Source organism: Bos indicus, chromosome 10 (genome assembly GCF_029378745.1).
Source record: "Bos indicus isolate NIAB-ARS_2022 breed Sahiwal x Tharparkar chromosome 10, NIAB-ARS_B.indTharparkar_mat_pri_1.0, whole genome shotgun sequence".
Taxonomy (NCBI): domain Eukaryota; kingdom Metazoa; phylum Chordata; class Mammalia; order Artiodactyla; family Bovidae; genus Bos; species Bos indicus.
Genome location: NC_091769.1, coordinates 19,177,658 through 19,200,976, shown reverse-complemented (window position 1 = coordinate 19,200,976; position 23,319 = coordinate 19,177,658). Strand labels below are relative to the sequence as shown.

Sequence of the window (23,319 nt, the reverse complement as noted above, 5' to 3'; positions counted from 1 at the left end):
ACATGCTTCCTCCTTCTCACCGCAGTTAAAACTTCCATTCCCTGACGAGTCACCAGTACTCAACTCCTTAGTCATATAATTACAGTCTTCAAACCAAATCATACAATAAATAAAACTTCTGAACCCACTAAGTTCTGAATTGGTCAACTTGTAGGGTATACTTAGCGTGAGTGGTGACAAGAGGAGGGGAAGCTGGACTTGAACTCCATATCTAACAACCAGACAAAGGCCCAGGAACAGCCTGAAGAGCCTCTGAAATGAGGCCCGTTGAAGCAGGGGGACACTAGACTCTGCCCTAACTAAGATCGCCAACATGGAGAGAAGGGTTTTCTGAGGCAGGGTCAAAATGGGGTGTGTCTATATTCATGCGTTTGTGTGTGTCTCTGTGGGTGGGTATACACAGGCCTGTGCTGCTTAACTCCGACCTTTAAGAATAAAAGCAGAAGTATTAACCTAACAGTCTTCCAGTTACCATCTGGAAATGATTGGTAATTACTGATGGGGGTGGCCAGGATTATTAGAGCTGTCACGTTTGTTTTATACAATGATTATCAATGAATCTTTAAAACAAAAGGATCCCAAGGCTTATCTTTACGAGCAGCAAGGGGTGAAACTGGCCACTATTCCATGCTATTGCCAGGCTTGAGGAGAAGAAGGATGGACCTCAACCAACGGAAGCATAGCGGCAGCTACTAAAGGAGTAAAAGACAGGATGAATGTCCCGGGACCTTCTGTGTGGAATCTGGTCTGAGTTTAAAAGGGATCTCTAGCCATCAAAATATTCATGTGATTACCTGAATGCCCCTACCCTTACTTGTCTTACACAGTATATAAAACATGGAGAAAAATTTTAATTTGGTCCACATATATGCTTAGGCTTAAGAAAGTCCTTTAGCCTCATTTGACTTGGAAAGACATAATAGATCCCTAAAGAATCAGAAGGGTCAGAGCCCTATCAAGAATCTGATGGAGTTCACGTTGCTGTATGGCAGAAACTAACACAACATTGTAAAGCAATTATCCTCCAATTAAAAATAAATTTTAAAAGGACAGTATAGCCCTCTTCACAGAAAAGAGCATATAGAATTTCAGAGTAAAAATAAAAAAAAGGAATTTCAGTTTACAGATGTCTGGTTCACATAACCCCCAGCCTAGAAAGAAGCTGTCAGTTTACTGAATAGACTATAAGGGTTTCAAATTACCATTCCTCATAGAAAGGGGGGGTGTCATAGATTCCCCTAAATCTATCCAGCACTTCTTAACTCCTCGGGGGGTAGGTATTATCTCCATGATATTCATTCCATTTCTGGTAATGATGCCCAATTCAGATTCAATAATAGTGTGCAAATGCCTTCCATCCTGAGTATTCCCAAGGCCACACATGGCAAAGAAAAGTTCAAACAAAATTTGGTGACATTTTCCTGCATGCACCATTCTGGTCTGTGAAATCCCTGATTCCCAAGAGAGCTCTGATTCAATGCACTGCCATTTATTGCTAGTTTCTTTGATCTGTGTACCTAAACACTGATGTTTTCTTTTAGCAACTTTTTCTTCTGGGAGTTTTCATTATTTGCTTTATGACTATCATACACATTTTGGATGCAACATACACAAAGGAGATTTTATCAGCTTTAATGCTGTCCCCTTCAGTTATATGGACATGATATTAGGAGAGTTTCCTCAAATTTGCACAATCATTCCCTACTCAGTTAGCTTCTCCCCTGTTTTTAAGTCAAGCAACAGTTGGGTTCTTATCAGTCACAGTTCTATATTTGATGGGTTTGGCTGATCTCACTCGAAGATCCTGTCAGAAGCTCTGACAGGTCATCTTCAACAGGTAGAGTCACTGGACCAAATCCCAGCCTTGACTTTTCTGTAGGAACTGCGGTGATGTCTTGATCCAGAGAAGGAGATCTGGAAGTTATGTAATTGAGGAAGGAGACAATCCCTAGGGGAAGAGAAGAATTTGAGGTGAGTTTCAAGAGACAGATGGTCTTTGGACTTTGAAAATTCTAACTCATTCTTTCAATACTCAGCTCACAAGGGCTCTTTTCAGTGAAGTCAATCCCCTGCCCACCCCCGCCCCCCGCCAGCAGGGTTCCTTTACCCTCCTGCACTCCCATTTCATTACTGTACTTCTTCCGTGATGAGGACAAAGCTTGAACCTCCTGCATGCAAATCATAGTTCCTACTTTCTGTATGGTCTTGAGCAAGTTTCTCAACCCATCTGTGCCTCAGTTAATAGAACAGTGAAAATGAAGTCCCTCAGTCGTGTCACACTCTTTGCGACCCCATGGACTGTAGCCTCCCAGGCTCCTCCATCCATGGGATTTTCAGGGCAAGAATACTGGAGTGGGTTGCCATTTCCTTCTCCAGGAGATCTTCCCAGGGATTGAAACCGGGTCTCTGGCTTTGCAGGCAGACGTTTACCGTCTGAGCCACCAGGGAAGCCAGTTAATAGAACAGGTTACTAATTCTAGATTTTTTTCAGACTCCAAAATGCATATTTTATTTACCATACCACACTGCCTCTTGAGGTATGAATGTTTTTAATAGGAACGGTTAGTGCTTCTATTTCTCCTAGATTCCTCCTCCCTTTCGAGAACTGATTTCCCCTTCCATCCTCCTAGCTTAAGGCAGGAAGGGGACTGACTCACCCGCAAACAAGTATATGAAGTCACTCCCCCAATTAACCTGATAGGGCCATAGGAGAGCTGAGTCCACTGTTTCTGAAGTATACAAGTCGACCTGTTCCAGAAACAGGATGAGGCAGAGCAGCAAGCAGGAGGCTAGGACCAGAAGAAAACATGTCACATCTGTCAGTGTCTTTAATTTGCCTTGACTGCTACCCCCAATTCTTCTACTTCCAGACACCACATTATTTGTCATTGTTGTTTAGTCGCTAAGTTGTGTCCAACTTTTTTGCAACCCCACGGACTGTAGCCTGCCAGGTTTTTTTGTCCATGGGATTTCCCAGGCAAGAATCACTGGAGTGGGCTGCCATTTCCTCCTCCAGGGGATCTTCCCCACCCAGGGGTCGAACCCACGTCTTCTGCGTTGCAGGCAGATTCTTTACCACTAAGCCACTGGAGAAGCCCATACCATATTACATAGAAAGGATCAAAGAGATAAAAATCTAACCAAGATGACTGGCCAAGGTGAGGCCTCTTCCCTGGGTTAAGCTAATGAATGTGTTTCATACAGTAAGACAGGGCAGGTAGCTGGCAACTTGATGGAATGAAAAAGAGAAAGGGAACAAGAAAAAGGGGATAAAAACCCACACAGAGGAAGTTTGTTCCCTCAGCAGTTTTACCACAGTACTACCCTGCCATCTGGGTCTGTACCTGAGATGAAGCTGAGCATGGATACCTTCAGATCCAAGTTACCAGTCACCCTTCCTCTTCTAGGGAGGCAAGAACTGAAGAGCCAGCCAAGGACAACAAGTATGGTGAAGACAGAGATGAGGAAGAAGGCCCTGGAATATTGGAGGTAATCTGCCAAAGAGAAGGAGAGGCTTGGTTAGTCCAGCTGGGAAGCTCTCCTTAAGAAAACCAGACAGAGTCTTAAGAGAAGGGAGTGAAGACTAAAGAGGATGAAACTGAGCTTGCTATGTGACATCCAGGGCACAAGGTAAGAATCTTTCCCAGCTCTTCTTGATATTTGGAATTTTTTACTATGAAGGCAAAACCTGCACTGTAAAACTAAAGATAATATACAAATAGTTCTGGGTACGTTAACACAGTAACTTAGATGTAGACCAGCTTATAAGAGGTGTGACCAATATAACAACACGTGTGTGAACTTTTTCTTGTTCCTAATTCTAAAAGTAATACATACTCAATATAGCACTGGAGGGACTGCAAAAGTGCCAGGAAGCAGGAAGTATATCAGCCACATTCCCACTACCCACAGACAACCATTGTTAGCATCTTATTTGGTTTCTTTCTGGTATTTTTCTATCCCCTGTACATAGTCGACACGATACTGAATTTAGTGATTTTTTTAAAGAGATGATGCAGTAAGATTTTTCTCAGATCATCTGCTGTGAACATCACATTTAATGGCTACAAGATAGTCTATCATATCAAAATACTTTGCTTAATGATTTTACCATTGTTGGAGTTTGTTTCTATTTATTTTTCTCTTTTAAATGTATCTGGCATGAACAATCAGCCTGTGACTATAAAATGAAGTCACATTTACCTTAACTCCCATATCGTAATGATTTCAAGCCCCCAGTTTACTGGATTGCAGGAATTTAACACCCCACAAATACCTCCTTTTTTTTCTGAGTCTCTCAAGGCCCCACCTCATGTGTGTTTAAGGACAGGTCCGCTAAGGTTCTTTTGCTCCAATGCCCTGACCCTGGTGCCATAACACACCTCTCGCTCATCTCTTGGCTCCAGGGTTCTGCTCTCCTTGGTTCTGCCCCTTCAGACTGGGTGTTGGTAAGAAAGAAGAGGGAACATGCCAACCCTTACTGGGTTTTTAAAAAGATTTATTTACTTATTTATTTTATTTTTTGGCTGTGGTGGGTGTTCATGGTTGCACTCAGGCTTTCTCTACTTGTGGCGAGTTGAGTGGGGGCTCTTTGTTGGGGTGTGCAGGTTTCTCATTGTGGTGGCTTCTCCTGCTGCAGAGCACAGGCTCTAGGTGAGTGGGCTTTAGAAGTTGCAGCACATGGGCTCAGTAGTTGCAGCTCGCGGGCTTTGTTGCTCCTCAGCACGAGATTGTCCTAAACCAGGGATGGATTGAACCTGTGTCTCTTGCATTGCAAGGCTGGTTCTTAACCACTGGACCACCAAGGAAGCCCTGTCAACCCTTACTTTTTGCTGCTGCTGCTAAGTCTCTTCAGTCGTGTCCGACTCTGTGCGACCCCATAAACGGCAGCCCACCAGGCTCCGCCGTCCCTGGGATTCTCCAGGCAAGAACACTGGGGTGGGTTGCCATTTCCTTCTCCAATGCATGAAAGTGAAAAGTGAAAGTGAAGTCACTCAGTCGTGTCCAACTCGTAGCGACCCCATGGACTACAGCCTACCAGGCTCCTCCGTCCATGGGATTTTCCACGCAAGAGTACTGCAGTGGGGTGCCATTGCCTTCTCCCTAACATGAAATAGATCCTTCGCTTGACTTCCCCAGCAATACAGAACAATTCTTTTGTATTTTATCTTCCCCAGTTTTACAGAAGAATTAAGAAATGGAGTAACTTACAAGTAGATATATCTTTACTCAGGTACCACAGATCTACCAATATCTTCAATTTCTTCATAGGGCGCTTCCTTGTCTAGCTTATTTTCTGTCTCAATGTAACAAGGGCCAGCTCATCCCTACCAGGAAAAGTTCTCTAAGCACTTTTATGCCTAAAAAGCCAAATCCAGCTTCCAAGTAACCTTAGAGAGAAGACTACCAAGCTTATCCTAGTCCACAAACTGCCTCTTAAGTTTTATTTTGTTGTCTAGAACATACCACTGGCTAACAAAAATCAATAACAGTAATTTACATTAAGAGAAACCACCCTCCTACCCACTCCAATATTCTTGAGCTTCCCTTGCAGCTCAGCTGGTAAAGAATCCACCTGCAATGTGGGAGACCTGGGTTCGATCCCTGGGTTGGGAAGGTCCCCTGGAGAAGGGAAAGGCTACCACTGCATTATTCTGGCCTGGAGAATACCAAAGGGGTCACAAAGAGTCAGACAAGACTGAGCGACTTTCACTTTCACTTACTTTTTCACCCTCCTACCCACAGAGGTCAGGTGGTACATAGCCTCAACAAGTTAGCTATATTAAAACACGAAAACCCAAGGGCAGCACGTTTTCTGAAAACTAGGTCATTCAGAATTAGCCAGTTAGGGGTTTCCCTGGTGGCTCAGTGGTAAAGAATCCACCTACCAATGCAAGGGACGTGGGTTCAATCCCTGATCCGGCATGATCCCACATGCCTGGAGGCAGCTAAGCCGCTGCTCCACAACTATTGAGCCAGTGCTCTAGAGCCCTAGAGCTATAACTACTGAGCCCCTGTGTCACAACTAGTGAAACCCAAGAGCCCTAGAGCCCGCGCTCTGCAATAAGAAGCCACCACAAAGAGAAGTCCATGCACCTCAACTAGAGTGTAGCCTCCACTCACCACAACTAGAGAAAAGCCCATGCAGCAGCAAAGACCCACACAGCCAAAAATAAATAAATAAAATTATATACAGAACTAGCCAGCTAGAGCCATCAGCTAGATTGAGCTGCATGAAGCCCAGTGTGATAAGCATCTTTTGCAGTATTGAGCCTGCAGTCTTCCATGGGCCCTTACAGCCCTTTTCTCAAGCCCTGGACCCTTGTTTACAACTCCTTTGACTGTCAGTAGGACCAAAGAAAGGTACCAGTTTAATTCCTGTGCTTGGATATCTGGATTTGGAACTGATTGATGCTACTTTCCTCTTTTGCTTGCGTGAACCAAAAAGATATAAAGCTAGCCCCCTTTCCAGGCACTTATATACTAATAAACAGGAAAAACTGAGCTGTAGAGATAAAATAAAGCATAAACAAAGTGAAGTGACAAAGGAGTTCAGGAGAGACTGAATGACTAGTTGGCTTGATTTTCTTTGCCTGAGGTCACAGTCTCCTCTGGAATCCCCTGGGGTCCAGAAAACTTCCTGCCTTTGGGAGTTATGAGATTCTTCTGAATCTCTATAGAGACATTCACTCTTTAGCTTACACTGGTTCACATGAGTTCCGATACTTAAAACACAAAAGAGGACTAAGATATCCAGTCCAACTCCTGTCTAAGATGTTACAGTCTAGTCTTTCTTCTACCACGAGGGGAAGACTACTTTCACGTTCTTCTTAACCATCTTTTCAGTCTCAGTTTCTCATTGCCTGAAAACTCCATAAACAAGATCACTCACAACTCCATGAGAACAACTAAAGATTTGCAGCATATCTGCAGCATCGTATAGTCTAAACCCTTAGAGGAACCATGTCTACCAGTCATAATGATATGCAACAAATTATCTAATCAAACTAAGCACTTAGCTTCAGAGTCTAAAACAGCTGCATTTGGCTAACTTCATAGTTTTTTCTAAAATTCATGTAACAAAACAAAGGTCTGAAAGCTGAATTCAAGCCTCTACATCCTGTAAGAAGAAATCATATTTTAGCTTTTAAACAACAATTTTTAAAAATTAAATTATTTATTTTTGGCTGCACTAGGTCTACATTGTGCCAAACAGGGGCTATTCTTCACTGTGGCGTGTGGGCTTCTCAATGTGGTGGCTTCTCTTATTGCAGAGCTTCGGCTCTAGGGTGTATGGACTTCAGTAGTCATGGCTTGCAGGCTCCAGAGCACAGTCTCAGTAATTGTGGCACACAGGCTTAGTTGTTCCATGGCCTGTGGGATCTTCCAGGACCAGAGATCGAACCCACATCTCCTGCATTGGCTGGTTACTCTTCACCAATAAGCCACCAAGGAAGCCCTAACCAACAGTTTATATGGCAGCTTACCTATTAATGTTTCAAAAACTTTAGAACCTGTTACAAAAGTCCCTACTTGTACATGACAGTAAGAAATCTTGGTCCAGAGAGGAGAGCCCTAGATAGAAGGAACACCCATGGGGGTCACCTGTACCCAAACATTTCTAAGCTTTCTTTAAGGACATGCATTGATGTGGACTTAGGCTGCAGGAATAGCAAAACAAGCCTCCCAGTTAAGGAAGACAATGAAGCTAATATCCTGGAAGAGACATCACTTTCAATTTGGCAGAGAAGAAGTCCAAATCATTTGAAAAACTTGATAAGATCCTTGCTGGTACTCTTAGTATCATCCTAGTCAGTGATTCTGCCCTTCAGAGCCCCCCCAGGTAGCATGTAAAAGCTGCCAGGACAGGAGGGGGCACTGGCCGACAAGAGAGAAGTAGCATTTCTCAGTGGACTGAGAAACCATGTGGCAGTTTGTAATTGATGAGCAAGATCCCCTTCCATTATTAGGAAAGTAAAACTTTGCCCAAGAGTTTCTGGCAAGTGAGAGGTGTCAGGCTGGAAGCCACCCCACTCTTGTGAACAAATAAGCTTGGTTCATGTGAGATGCTCATTTCTTTTAAGGCTGCTGACACCCCAGAAGGAAGCAGTGGGGAAGAAAAGACAACATGAGATGAAAGAGCATCCTGGTCTTGCCTTCTGAGAGGGCCCACACTCTGTCTGTGGAGTGTGTTTCTCTCTAAATAAATCCTCTTCTTACCTTTCACTTTGTCTTTCCCTGAATTCTTTCTGTGATGAGATATCAAGAACCCAAGCTTCAGGCTTCCCTGGTGGTCTGGTGACTAAGAACCGCCTTGCAATGCAGGGGAAACTGGTTCGATTCCTGGTCTGGGAAGATCCCACATGCTGAGGGGCAACTAGGCTGCCTAGGCCACAACTACCGAGCTTTCACTCTGGAGCCTACGTATAGCAACTACTGAAGCCCTGAGTGCCCTAGGCCCTTGCTCCACAACACAGAAAGCCACCACAATGAGAAGCCCACATGAAGAGTAGCCCCTGCTCTTTGCAACTATAGAAAGTCCACGCACAGCAACAAGCACCCAGTGCAGCCAAAAAACAAACAAAAAAAGAACCTGAGCTTCATTAAGTCCTGAAACTAGGAACTAAGGTCCCCACCCACATAAAGGATGGTGACTTCAGCCTGAGCACAAGGTTCCTAAAACACCCCCCTGTTACCTCACCACCAACCAATCAGAAAAAAAAGTCTGCACACAGTGGAAGATAATGAAGACTCTGATCTCCTTCCCAAATGATTCTCCCTTTAGAAACATTCAGAGATATAAAATATATAAATTATATGCACAGTCACCTCTGACTCTTTGCAACCCCATAAACTATAGCCCATCAGGCTCCTCTGTTGATGGGATTCTCCAGGCCAGAATACTGGAGTGGGTAGCCATACCCTTCTCCAGGGAATCGTCCCGATCCAGGGATCAAACCCATGTTTCCTGCCTTGCAGGTGGATTCTTTACCATCTGAGAAGCTTTCATGGTGGAGCAGAATCTTCAGAGCCGGTGTCTGGACACAAGCCCACCTTTTCCCTGGGTTGCTGGGTTCCTCAATAAAGCAAACCTTCTTTTTCCAACAACAACAACAAAAGAAGAAGAGGAAAGAGCAGAGTAGAGAAGTCATCTGGTAATGAAATGTTCCAAGAGGGCTCCCCTCACTTCACTCTAGTTCCTTCAGCAAAAATCAAAAATCAAAGCCAGGGTAGCAGTGCCCCGAAGAGATTTAGCCCCTTTTAACTCTGAAGGAGCCAGATTGAGTGGATGGAGATGGGAAGTAGTAGACATTGACTTTGAGGATGAGGAAGGTGCTGCTGGAGACAAGCAAAGGAATCAGCCCACTTATTTAGCCAAATTTAAACCTCCAAGCTGCTGCCGTTGTGCCTTCATTCCAGGAGCTTAAGATCAAAACTCCCCCAGGTTCATAGGAAGTGCCCAAAGGAGGTGGTTTTGGAATACAAGAGATTCTGGATGGATACCTAGCACTCTGGAGAGGAAGTTCTGCAAAGAGGAACCTTCTTTGCATTTAGATTCACTCGTACTTGGTTGGTACACCAGAATCAAACATCCCTACACAGCTTGTGGGTGTTTATTGTGTGATGGTTCCCAGAGTCCTGGCTCTGGACTAAAGACTCAGGCTTTCTTCTCTACCCTCTGCAAAACAGTTCAAGTTCCTCTCACTGGCAACACACATTCCATTCCTTTACATTATGGTCTGATCTCACTTATGTTATATAGGAAACTAGCAGAAAGGTCTGTTGCATGCTGAGACCTAACAGTAGAAATGAAGGATTGCATCTTTTACTCCCATTCTTTCTTCATCCCATCACCAATACAGCACAGAGGTTATCAGTTATCTAGAACCAGGGGAAGAAAGAGGTAGAACAACTGCCTGCAGTAAGTCTAGGACGAACAGGAACACACACGTTTTTGAGCCCATCTGAGATAGCCCCAGTGAAAGTCTCAGAGATGACTGGGGACACCATGGGAGAGGTGGCTAAATTTTTGCAGTCTAGTAGGTAAAAGTTTGTAGTTCTTGAACTTGGGCAATAAGAGCTGATAGTGTCCACATGGGGTCTCACTGATAAAATGGCTCATAATGTCGACCTCGCAAACAAAGAATAAATCACAGTGACCCTTGAGACTGACCAAATTCCCCAAATGGCATCCTGTTATCTCACTGGCGTCTATCTTCTCAAAGCTGCAAGACCACCAGATTCCAGACCTCCAACTACGTGACCATCACTTCAGAGAATTTTTCAGTGGTGGGGTATAAGAAGGACTCCGTCAGAAAGCTGGTTCTCCTTAAGGGCCAGTTACTGTCTCTTTTCCCTCTAATAAATTTCCCTTTTCTTGCCTGACTGCCTGGCTGGCTCTCTTTTTCTCTGCACTCGGCTTACGTTCTGGTGCCGAAACCCGGGAGGGAAGATCCACCACAACTGGGTGGGCTCCTCTCACAAGCCCACCTCCGGTGGTCCCCTGCCTTGGACCTGGCCGAGAAACTGAGATGAGCTCCGGGACGGGACTTTCCACTTGTCTTGCTGGACTGACATCCACACACTGGCCCACATTTCATCCATCGGTTCCAAGGGTGAGTGAAATCCCATTCTCTTGGATCCTCTCTCTCTCTCTCTCTCTCGCTTCATTTCCAAGTCCTAGCACTAGGCACTTAGGCGGGAGGATCCCCACGGCCCTCGGGCCCTTGGCCTTGTGCCCCATCTGACTTTGAAATAGCAGACTATTTCAAAGCAGACTATTATTACTCTCTGAGAAAATCCTGAGAACGGGGATGCCTTTTCTCTCGGATCTTTCTCCTCGCGTTCTCTCGCCCTTGTCTAACCTCCCTATCGGAGAAGGCAATGGCACCCCACTCCAGTACTCTTGCCTGGAAAATCCCATGGGTGGAGGAGCCTGGTAGGCTGCAGTCCATGGGATCACTAAGAGTTAGACACGACTGAGCGACTTCACTTTCACTTTCATGCATTGGAGAAGGAAATGGCAACCCACCCCAGTGTTCTTGCCTGGAGAATCCCAGGGACGGGGGAGCCTGGTGGGCTGCCATCTGTGGGGTTGCACAGAGTCGGACACGACTGAAGCAACTTAGGAGCAGCAGTAGCAGCTAACCTCCCTATTTGGCTGCAAATGGAAATTCTCAATCCCTGCCCTCAAAATCTATTTCTCTAGGATGCCTTCTCCGAAACCTAAAAGCTTTGGGCTTCCAAGGGGAGATCAGACCAAAAAGACTTATTTCCTATTCTAACACTGTCTGGCCACAATACAGACTTGATAACACGTCCCAGTGGCCAGAAAACGGAACTCTCGAGTATAATCCTCTACAGGACTTTGGTAACTTCTGCCACCACAATGGTTAAGTGGTTAGAAATCCCTTACGTTCAGGCTTTCTTTGCTCTTCGCTCTCGACCCCCTCTGTGAATCCTGTTCTACTTCTCAAATACTCTTAGCCCACTCTGGGCCACATCCTCCTAATACAATGTTTCCTGATCCCTGTTCAGACTTTGCTTCTTCTTCCTTCGACCCTCCTGACCACAGCCCACCCCCTAGTGCTCCTGATCCCCTTGCAGCTGCTCCAGGTCCAGTTCCACAACCTCTACCTTACGAACCCTCCTACCTTCCTCCTTCTCAAGCACAGGCCTCCAGCTCCCAACCCCCCTCCCCAGCCTGTGCCAGAGATACACGGGGACCTCAGCCCCACCCTCTACCCTGAGAGTCCCAAGGCTTTACCCCGACCTCCCTAGATGCCCTCCGTGTACCCAGTCCTGAACGACTTTAAAACAGGAAACTTCACCACAGGACCCCACTCCTTCCTTTGCTCCACTCCTCCCTTCATGGGAAGTAGCTGGAGCAGAAGGCATTGTTGGGGTTCATATCCCATTCTCCCTCACTGATCTATCTCAGATTGAAAAGAGTCTTGGCCCCTTCTCCTCAGATCCTGATAATTGTCTAAAAGAATTCAAGTATCTTACCCAGTCTTGTGACTTAACCTGGCATGATGTTTACATCATCCTTTCACGCACTCTTCTCCCAGAAGAGAAGGAAGGAGTATGGCAAGCCTCTCAGGCGCATGCTGATGAGATACACAGGACAGACTAAGCCTGTAGGGGCCACGGCTTCCCTGCCCTGGAGATGATCCCAACTGGGATTATCAGGCAGGGAGATCTGGAGGAGCAGCCCGTAATCTTATGATTGCTTGCCTCATTGTGTGCCTTCAAAAGGCAGGGCATAAAGTCGTCAACTTTGATTAAGCTCCGGGAAATAACTCAAAGACTAGAAGAAAACCCGACACAATTTCTAGCCACGTTAATGGAAGCGCTACAAAAATATACAAAATTAGACCCATTTTATCTCCCAGTTGTCTCCAGATATCCGAAAGAAACCAAAAAAGGCAGAAGGCGGCCCTCAAACCCCTCAATGAGACCTTTTAAATTTAGCCTTTAAGATTTTCAATAACTGGGAAGAACAGGCAAAGCCAGAGAAGGCCCAATGAGATCAGGCCAAATACCACCTTTTAGCCACTGCCCTACATGGTTTCCAAGCCTCCATCAACCAGCAAAGAAAGGAAGCCACCTGGGCCCTGTTTCAAATGCGGCAAAGAAAGAGACCGGGCGTGTTCATGGCTAAAGCCAAGGCTTCCTCCAGGTCCATGTCCCAGCTGTGGCATAAAGGGACATTGGAAGGTCGACTGCCCAAATCCCTCTCCAGGGATCCGGACATCCACTCCTGGTCCTGAGCAAGAGTCCTCCAACCCAGCTCTGCCCAGCCTCCTCGGACTCACCGCTGAAGACTGAAGGTGGCCAGGGCCCCAGACCCCAACTCTCATCACCTCTATGGAGCCCAGTGCAACTCTTACAGTGGCAGGATCGCCTACAAGCCCTCACCAACCGAACTATCCACAAACTGGAGAACTGCATGCAAACTTCTAACTCACTCAGATTATCAAAAACATTGACCTCACACAAATCTCCTTGACCCACATTCCAGCCTTTTCTTATCTCACCCCCACAATGCCCCTGTCCTACAGGAAGCAGTTACAGAAGATTGACCTTCGGCCCTTATCCTAAGTCAAAAAGTTTGGAATGATAGGGTCCACATGGGGTTTCACTGATAAGATGGCTCATAATGTCGACCTCGCAAACAAAGAATAAATCACAGTGATCCTTGAGATTGACCAAATTCCCCAAATGGCATCCTGTTATCTCACTGGCGCCTATCTTCTCAAAGCTGCAAGACCACCAGATTCTAGACCTCCAGCTACGTGACCATCCCTTCAGAGAATTTTTCATCGGTGGGGTATAAGAAGGCCGCCGTCAGACAGGGAGGACGCTCGTTCTCCTTAAGGGCCAGTCACCCTCTCTTTCCCTCTAATAAATTTCCCTTTTCTTGCCTGACTGCCTGGCTCACTCTCTTTTTCTCTGCACTTGCCTTACAATAGCATGTTATTATTACAGGCTGATGAATCCTAGACATACTGATAACATTTGGGGCATTCCTAACGAAATCTGTATTGCAGATTAATTACTGACCCTAGAATTAATACTAGTTAACAGCAGCAGGGCTACGGTCCTTCACAGGGTGGCCCAGGTCCTCAGTATCCTAACCACCCACAGGGACAAGGTCAGCAGTATGGGGGTTACAGACTGGCACAGCCTGGACCCCCACAGCCACCGCAGCAGAGGCCTTATGGGTACGACCAGGTAAGTTCCTTGGCCAGCTGTGTGGCTGCCCCATTGTGTGCTCACTCCTGATTAGCTTAAATATTTTTCAGTTGGCGACTCATTTTCCCCTTCTTTTGTTTATAACATGAGTTAACCAAAAAAAAGTATTTTCTCTTAAGTCTTTTTCATAAAATGCTAGCACAGTCAATGGCACCCCACTCCAGTACTCTTGCCTGGAAAACCCCATGGACGGAGGAGCCTGGTAGGCTGCAGTCCATGAGTTCGCTAAGAGTCAGACACAACTGAGTGACTTCATTTTCACTTTTCACTTTCATGCATTGGAGAAGGAAATGGAAACCCACTCCAGTGTTCTTCCCTGGAGAATCCCAGGGACGGGGGAGCCGGGTGGGCTGCCATCTATGGGGTCGAATAGGGTCGGACACAACTGAAGCGACTTAGCAACAGCAATAGCAACAACATTGAAATGGGCTTCCCTGGTAGCTCAGCTGATAAAGAATGCACCTGCAATGTGGGAGGACTGGGTTTGACCCCTGGGTTGGGAAGATCCCTTGGAGGAGGGCATGGTATCCCACTCCAGCATTCTTGCCTGGAGAATCCCCACAGACAAAGGAGCCTGATGGCCTACAATCCATGGGGTCGCAAAGAGTCGGACACAACTGAGCGACTAAGCACAGCACAGCACAACATTGGAAATAGGGTGGATACTTACAACTGTGTATTTAAAGAACTCAGTTGACATTCTCCAAACAATAGTTGGCCTCATAGGTGAATTCAAGGCTCCAAGAAATAAACTACTGCTTAAGTGACAACATTTCAAGATTCTGATTCATTAAAGATTTAAATAGGGGCTTCCCAGGTGGCTCAGTGGTAAGGAATCTGCCTGCTAATGTAGAGGACACAGATTTGATCCCTGGTCTGGAAACATCCCCCATGCCGTGGAGCAACCAAGCCCATGCATCACTAGTACTGAACCTGAGCTCTGTAGCAGGGGAGCTGCCACTACTAAGCCCACGTGCAGCACCTACTGAAGCCCACATGCCCTGGAGCCCATTCTCTGCAATAAGAGAAGCCACTGCAATGAGAAGCCCACTCACCGCAACCAGAGAGAAGTCCACATGGTAACGAAGACCCAGTACAGCCAAAAATAAACAAAATTATTTAAAAATTTTAAATAATAATCTCAAAGCCTGAGGTTTAGCCTGGGTACCCAGTAACATAAGTACAATTGCAGCTTAATGTTTATGCCTATATCTATTTTATTTTTATTTTATGCACCATGAGACATGCAGGATCTTTAGTTCCCCTGACCAAGGACTGAACCAGTACCCCCTGCAGTGGAAGCAGAGTCTTAACCAATGGACCACCAGGGAAGTCACTATGCCTCTATCTCTTACTCCATTTCTCTAGAAATGAAGTTAGTGAGCGTAAATCTCTGGATGCACTTATTATATTGCTTTGGTTGTTCCTCATGGTGTGGGAGTGTGCAGCATTGTGCACGGATATTACCATTTACACGTCTCTGTTAATATCATGGCTCAACATCCTATCTCATTGTTCATTTGATTTGCTGTTCTTTAATGATGGATTGAGGTTAAAGTAATTTTTTCTATGTTTGTTAGACATCTGCAGTGTCTGTTTTGTAAATTATTTCCAAAAAATTTATTTATGTAGGTATTTTATTTATTATAATAAAAACTTGTATATCATCTAATATATATTAAGGCCATTAACCTTCTTTCATATTTGTTACAATTATTTTCTCTAGTTTTTAGTTTTAGTTGAAGATGCAGTTGAATTGTCTGCTTGCCTTTCATTTTAGTTCCTTCTGAAGATGTCATTTTAGGATCCTACCCCTTAGTTCCAGATACTAAATACGTGTGCGTGGATGCTAAGTTGCTTCAGTTATGTCTCTTTGCGACCCTATGGACTGTAGCCCACCAACACTCCTCTGTCCATGGGATTCTCCAGTCAAGAATACCGGGGTTGCTATGCCCTCCTCCAGGGATGGAACCCCTGTGTCTTATGCCTCTTGCATTGGCAGGTGGGTTCTTTACCACTAGAGCTACCTGGGAAACCCATACTAAATAAGAGTCCATGCCAAACATGTGATACTCCACTTCAGGGTTGGATAGATGCCCCCTCCCCCCAGATCTTGGATTCCTGTTCATCTTCAGAGAAATAAACACTTTACTCATGTATGCTTTCTTTCACAGTACCTGTTTCTTTTGTATAAATGTATCTCTTGGTGGATGTCGGGGAAACTGTATAGTACAGTTTTAGCTTTCCTCTAAGTCTTAGTTCTGGTTGAAAAACTTCATGCATATGGTATCTTCTAGCCCTAGAAATTTATTTTTAATATATTTATTTTGGGGGCTGTGCCAGGTCCTAGTTGTGGCATGTGGGATCTTGTAGCCTGACCAGGGATTGAACCTGGGCCCCCTGCATTGGGACTGTTAGCTACTGTACCACTAGGGAAGTTCCCCTAGAAATTTATTTTTTAATATTATGTGTTGCATCTTCAGATTTACTTAAATTCACACAAATTTGACAATTTATTCTCTAAATATCTGGCATTTGTTATACTACATATCTGACACGCATTCAACTTCTCTTCTACAGTTAGCAGAACGAACTGACCTTGAAAGTTAAAACTGACGGAGGCTGAGACACTTTGCTGTATCTTCCAGTTATGATCCAGCACTCCTATTTCTGCAAACCACATTAGACTAACAATCTCACTGCATCACAAGAACAGCTCATAAATGACAAACAAGTTCTTTACAGAGAGGAAAAGGCTATCAGCTCATAATTTGGAAGAGGAAATGACCTGAGGTATGAAGGAGAAAGGGTACACTGAGGATATCAGAGAAAAGGACGTCCATGTTCACAGTCTGGCTGAGATCCCTTCTGGACTCAGAGGTGAAGGTCAAAAGATCTTGGAGGAAAAAAGATGAAGAGCCAATGTGGCAGAAAATTCTGGAACTGTGGGGCCTGCAGCATTCAATTCAGTGACACTCACAGGGTGGCTTGGGTGTGTGGCTCCAGCACAGCTCATGGTTGCATGGGATCCAGAGTCCTGCGTAGAGCTCAAGGCCATCATTGATCACCAGGAACTGCACCCAGTTCAGTGGGGACATGCAGATCAGCACTAGGAGGCTAAAGCCACAGAGGCTGCCACAGAACATTCGGATGTAGGTGTGTGTCTGATCCACATGCTGCTGTCGCCTCTGGGGTGGCATCAAGGCACTCGGATGTTGGGTGGGGAGGGTAGGCTACAAGGGCGAGGGATGAGGGAGATATTGCCTACCCAAGAAGATAACCCTTACTCCCCGGGGTCTCCTGCTCTTCTCTACCTCAAGTACCCCCACATGTGAGCCTAGGACATCTCTCCCTACCCCTTCCATAAAAAACGGTCAGGGTCATCTTTTCCCTATCTTTAGGACACTCTGTCTAGACCCACCTCTAAACAAGTCCTCTTCTTCCCATTGAACTACAACTAGGCATCTCCTCACCCTTCGGTATCTCCGGTCCCCCTTGACTTTGGGAACCTCGGGATAGTAGAAGGTGAAGACTGTTTGCTCCTCCCTCTCCATCTTGGCAGCCAGTTCACTTTCTAACTGCCACGGAACTTGTCTCGGTATGTCCTCATACACACTGGGCAGAATTCAAAGGGGGCTGGAAACCCCTTGGCACAGATTCCATTTCTGCTTCATATTCTGGGTCTGGTCAGATTGAGAAGAAATCCTCAAGTGTTCAGCATGTGCATGTATGTGTGATGCTCTGCACCCTGCTTTTCTGACCTCTCCCAACTCCTTTGTTAAATAAATCCACAAATATTTTGTCACCAGTTGCTACATGTCAAGTTTTGTGATAGGTCCTGGGACATAAAGATAAATGAGATGTAGTTCCCTAAAAACAAATTAAAAAGTATACTCTGATGTCTCCAGGACTTAATAATTTGTGGTTATAATTTAAGATTATATATCTGATCAGAATATAAATATGTTACGTATAGAGATATCTCAGCAGTTCAGAATTCATATTCTCGCCCCAATTTTAAGTGGAAGACCTCAGGTGTGTCTTAATAGATGCAGGAATCAGTCTGTCAGCCATAGTCCTTCATTCAGCATCCACCTTTTTCTTCCTTTTTTGCTCTAGTTTCCCCTCTTCAATGTCTTCTACTCATAGCCTCTGCCATGGCCACTGCAGACAGGGCTCTGTGGAAATGCCAGTGTCCCTACCCCAGGGGGCTACCAGCCAATGTGCTGAAAGCTACCATCAAGATAACACAGCAGTGTTGAGTTCCACGTGGAATTGAGGAGAATAGCCTTTCCCTGGTTCCACAGCCAGCACAACATACGCCCAGAGTATCTCAAAGTCTCCTTTTCAGACAACTCTCAGCATTGGTCCTAACTCCTTTCCCCACAAGGGCTCAAAACCAACCCAAGATGCTGAACAGATGTCACCCTGTTCCACAGCATGAACTTTGATCCCAGTAAATGCCCAACTGGATCACCAGCTCTTGTTTTCCAAAGTTTGGGCTGAATCAGAATGTCCCAGCACAGTTTTCTCCTACCGTATGCTCTCCCCACCCATCCCAACTTGTGGAAACCTATTCTTTATTTCAGCCGGTGAGAGCTACTATTAATAGCTAGTTTTTGTCCGTGCTTTAGCATATAGTCCTCCTCCAAAAGTGTTATTTAACTCTGTCTCCTAAAACTTAGCCTACTGCCTGAAAAGAATAGTATTTCATGTTGAATGAATGAGTGAGCAACACAGTTTCATATTAAGTAGAGGGGCTTCCCGGCTAGCTCAGTTGGTAAAGAATCCACCTGCAATGCAGGAGACCTGGGTTCAATCCCTGGTTTGGGAAGATCCCCTGGCAAAGGGAAAGGCTACCCACTCCAGTATTCTGGCCTGGAGAATTCCAAGGACTGTATAGTCCATGGGGTTGCAAAGAGTCGAACAAGACTAAGCAACTTTCACTTCACTTCTTTACCAGTAGTGCCCTACCTAGGAAGCCCATCAGCCCCTCTAATGAAGTGAAAGTTGCTCAGTCGTGTTTTCAACCCCATGGACTATACAATCCATGGAATTCTACAGGCCAGAATACTGGAGTAGGTAAGCCTTTCCCTTATCCAGGGGATCTTCCCAACCCAGGGATCAAACCTAAGTCTCCCGCATTGCAGGTGGATTCTTCACTAGCTGAGCCACCAGGGAAGCCCAAGAAGTGGGTAGCCTATCCTTTCTCCAGGGGATCTTACAAACCCAGGAATAAAACTGGGGTCTCCTGCATCACAGGCGGATTCTTTACCAGCTGAGCTACCCTGCCTGCAATGCAGGAGGTGTAAGAGACAGGGATTTGATCTGTGGGTTGGAAAGATCCCTGAAGGAGGGCATGACAACTCATTCCAGTATTCTTGCCTGGAGAATACCATGGATGGAGGAGCCTGGTGGGCTATAGTCCACAGGGTTGCAAAGAGTCGACATGACTGAAGCAACCTAGCATGCACGCAAGAGGTTGATACAGAGAACAGAAGAGTTAATGCTGTCAGAGGGAAATTAAGGAAGATTTAGATGTTTAGATGGAGGTTTAGATGGAAAAGACACTGTCTAAGCTGAATTTTAAAGGAATTTGACAAATTGAGTGGAAGGGCATGTGAAACAGAATAGTATGTCTCAAGGCAGAAAGCCACAAATATCATGACGTTCTGAAGGCAGTATAAGCAGAGTGGTTCTGTTGCGGGGGGAGGTGGGGGCATGACATCACAAAGAGTCTTTTATGCCAGGCTATGCAATTGTATTCTGAAGCTTTTTTCAGTGCTTTTTATTTATTTATCTTTTGTCAGAGTATAATTGCTTTCCAACGTTGTGTTAGTTTTTGCTGTACAACAAAGTGAATCAGCTATATGTAAACATCCATCCCCTCCCTCTTGAGTCTCCCTCCCACCTCCCACCCCACCCCCGTAGGTCATCACAGAGCCCTGAGCTGAGCTCCCTCCTAAATAGCAGCTTCCCACTATCTATTTTATCTATAGTAGTGGTTACCCCGTTTGGAGGGCAGGAATAGAGACACAGATGTAGAGAATGGATTTGTGGATGCAGAAGGAGAAGGGGAGGGTGGGATGACTTGGGAGAGTAGTATTGTGAAGTTTTAATTGCTGGAATATTCTAACCTTACTGCAACAATTATAGGAAAGACTTTTCCAGCTGCATCAAACTGGCTTGTACAGCATGTCTGTTAGATACACATGTATGACCAGAGAGCTAATATAGGCTGTGAATAGGCAGACCTGCATTTCTATCCTGTTTGGGCATTTACTTAGTTAGAACACTTAAAGGCAAAGTTCCTTGGGGAAATTTCCTTAACCTCACTGAACCTCAGTTCCTTCATCTCTAAAACTGGGATAAAAAGACTTCCTGCCTCACAGAATTACTATGAAGATGAAATGGGATAACACACACAAAGCTCTTAGCATAGTGCCTTAATAACTGCACAATAAATATTATTATTGATGGATATTGATATTAATGATAAATGAACTATTTATAGTGAGCAATTAATAAGTGCTTGCTAAATACTATCTATTATTATTTTTAAACTGTGTTTCCAAGATTCCTCAAGCACAGTCTTGGCACAGGCCACTCTGAGACATGAAATACATATGTTAATGGAAAGAATGTGTCACCTCTTGCCCCTCCAGAAGTAGCCCTGGAGAAGCACATTACCAAAGAGATGCTATTGATGTAAGGTGGGCATTTTATGAACAGTATCTGATTTGGTAAATGATGCAACTCTCTAGCTAGTAAAGGAGTAAGTTAGGCACCATTCAAGTCTCAGTACTACCAAAAGGCAAGATGTTCAGGCCAGCTGGGAACTTGCTAAAGCCTGGGATGAATATGACAAAACAAGCATTTATTCACATCTAATGACTGATGCTGAAGTTCCAATACCTTGGCCACCTGATGCAAAGAGCCGACTCATTGGAAAAGACCCTGATGCTGGGAAAAATTGAGGGCAGGAAGAGAAAGGGGAGACAGAGGATGAGATGGTTGGATGGTATCACCGACTCAATAGACATGAGTTTGAGCAAACTCTGGGAAATAGTGAAAGACAGGGAAGTCTGGCATGCCGCAGTCCATGGGGTCGCAGAGTCAGACATGACTTAGTGACTGAACAACAATGACTGTGTATATTGCAATTCACCTACTTTAAGAAACAGTTTGGGGGACTTGCCTGGTGATCCAGTGGTTAAGACTCCATGCTTCCAACGCAAGGGGCAGGTGTCAAGGAACCAAGATGCCACGAGGTGCAGCCAAAAAAAAAAAAAAAAAACAACAGCAACAATTTGGGATCCCCACTGTGTGCTACCGCCTCCACCTTCCAGACTCATGGGACCCAAGGGGAGCATGGCCATGGCCAGTGGAGCCAGTGGATTGCGCATAGGCTGCTACTTCCTGGAGCTGCTGTGGAAACAATACCATGATGGCTACTTATGTTCCCTGTTGCTCCCTGCAGAATCCCAGAGCTCTGCTCTTGCATTGAGTGAATTCAGTGCAGAACTAGATCAGGCTGGTTAAAGACTCAGTCTCTGAGAAAACAATTGGACTGATGCGAATGCAGTTTTGAAAAACAAAACAAAACTGTGGACTATATATACTGTGATAATCCACCCCATCAGTCTGTGGCTATTGAGCTGTGGAAGGTCTGGGCACCAGCAAAGCAGGCCCTGTTTCTGGGCCCCAGACTGACTTCACACAGCCCCAGCAAAGATGGAAAACCAGGCCCCCACACCGATCACTGAGAGGGAAAAGTGGATGGGAAGCTGCTGTCAAAAGACACCGATCACTGAGAGGGAAAAGTGGATGGGAGGCTGCTGTCAAAAGACATAATCTGATCAAAAATGGCTTCTAAAAATCATTGATGAAGAAGAAAAAAATTGGATGACAAAGTATACAATAACATGTGGAAACTGGAAAATTATGATGAAAACACACAGAGCTCTCTTCCTTATTTAACACTGGAAATACTGGGTATACAGAGCCTCCGTGCAGATCTCGCTGCAAATTATACTGGAAAAGCACAAGGTATTGTCATATGCTTAAGAGCAAAGTACTATCGGCTTTCTCAAAAGCTCAACGGTAAAGGAATCCCCCTGCCAATGCAGGTTTGATTCCTGGTCCAGGAAGATCCCACATGTCATGGAGCAACTAAGCCTATATGCCACAACTATTGAGATTGTGCTCTAGAGCCCAGGAGCTGCTACTACTGAGCCCTCGTGCCACAACTAGTGAAGCCTGTGTGCCCTAGAGCCCCATATTGGGGAACAAGAGAAGCCACTGCAATGAGAAGTCCTTGCATCACACACAAAAAGAGCAATGTACTATCATAGCAGCAGAAGGATGATGTTCCTTCCCCTGGATATTCGTATGTTTGAAAAATACAACATGTGGTATTTCACAAGAGAACTTTCGACAGAAGAACCAATGATAAAAATGTGAGAGACATAATACATGTCATTACTAGCCAGGCACATTTGCACTTAAGGCATTCTGGGTCCTTTCACAAAAGCAAAAGTGAAAACTTCCTGCCTTTTATCAGGATGCTTTGGAGGACTATTTAAAGAAAATCCAGTAGGTGGATTTTAACATATTCTACCCATCTTGGCATCAAAGGTGGCACTAGTTGTAAAGAAACTGCCTGCCAATGCAGGAGACATAAGAGATGTGGGTTCCACCCCTGGGTCGGGAAGATCCCCTGGAGAAGGACATGGGAACTCACTCTAGTATTCTGGCCTGGAGAATCCCATGGACAGAGGAAACTGGCTACAGTCCACGGGGTTGCAAAGAGTTGGACACAACTGAAGTGACTTAGCACACACCCATCTTGACAACAGAAAAACACATTACTTTTATTATAATTGTGTATTTAGTCATAGAGAAAAAGATTTTAAAATAAGTTTATGGTACTGAAAAAACAATTTTGGTTGGAAAAAAACAAGACATGAAAAAGTGCTAACTACAAAGGAAATTTTTGATAGATAATACTGAAATTATGAACTTCTATTCACCAGAAGATACCATTGAGAGAGTAAAAAGACAATCCACAGAATGGGGTAAAATATTGCAACTCTTATATCTAACAAAGGGTTTGTAGCAAGTGTATATTAAGAACTCTTTCAAGGGACTTCCCTGGTGGTCCAGTGTTTAAGAATCCACCTTGCAATGCAGGGGATGAGAGTTCAATCCCTGCTCAGGGAACTAAGATCCTACATGCCGAGGTGCAACTAAGCCACAACTAGAGAGTCCATGCGCCACAACAGAAGACCCTGTGTGCCACAACTAAGACTTGATTCAGACAAAAAAAAAAAAAAAAACTCTTACAAATCAATAGGAAATAAAGCAAACTAGGAAAATGGCAATTGATGCTTTGCAAGATATCAAAATGGGCAATAAATGTATAAAAAGGAGCTCAACTTCATTAGTCATCAGGAAAATGCAAATTAAAACTATAATGCAATAACACTACACTTCCATCAGAATGGCTCAAATGAAAAAGTATCAGCAAGTATGGGCAGCAACTGGAACTCTCATATGTCT

General features: G+C 44.9%; 1 protein-coding gene and 1 pseudogene across 2 annotated transcripts; one reads left to right on the top strand and one right to left on the bottom strand.

Annotated features, from left to right (window-relative positions):
* Positions 1-1,468: 1,468 nt before the first annotated feature.
* Positions 1,469-17,407, bottom strand: LOC109564745 (transmembrane protein 202-like). Of its 2 annotated transcripts, none has more exons than XM_019968235.2 (5): positions 17,232-17,357; positions 16,739-16,991; positions 3,345-3,494; positions 2,658-2,789; positions 1,469-1,948 (listed from the first exon to the last, which is right to left on the bottom strand). In XM_019968235.2, the coding sequence occupies exons 1-5, from the start codon at positions 17,310-17,312 to the stop codon at positions 1,767-1,769; spliced, it is 798 nt and encodes a 265-aa protein (XP_019823794.2). In that variant the 5' UTR covers positions 17,313-17,357; the 3' UTR covers positions 1,469-1,766. The 2 variants fall into 2 exon arrangements, with proteins under 2 accessions (XP_019823794.2, XP_070653136.1); XM_070797035.1 differs by having other exon boundaries at positions 1,824-1,948; positions 2,695-2,789; positions 17,232-17,407.
* Positions 17,408-20,892: 3,485 nt separating this feature from the next.
* On the top strand, positions 20,893-22,640 carry LOC109564192 (NADH dehydrogenase (ubiquinone) complex I, assembly factor 6-like; annotated as a pseudogene).
* Positions 22,641-23,319: the final 679 nt, after the last annotated feature.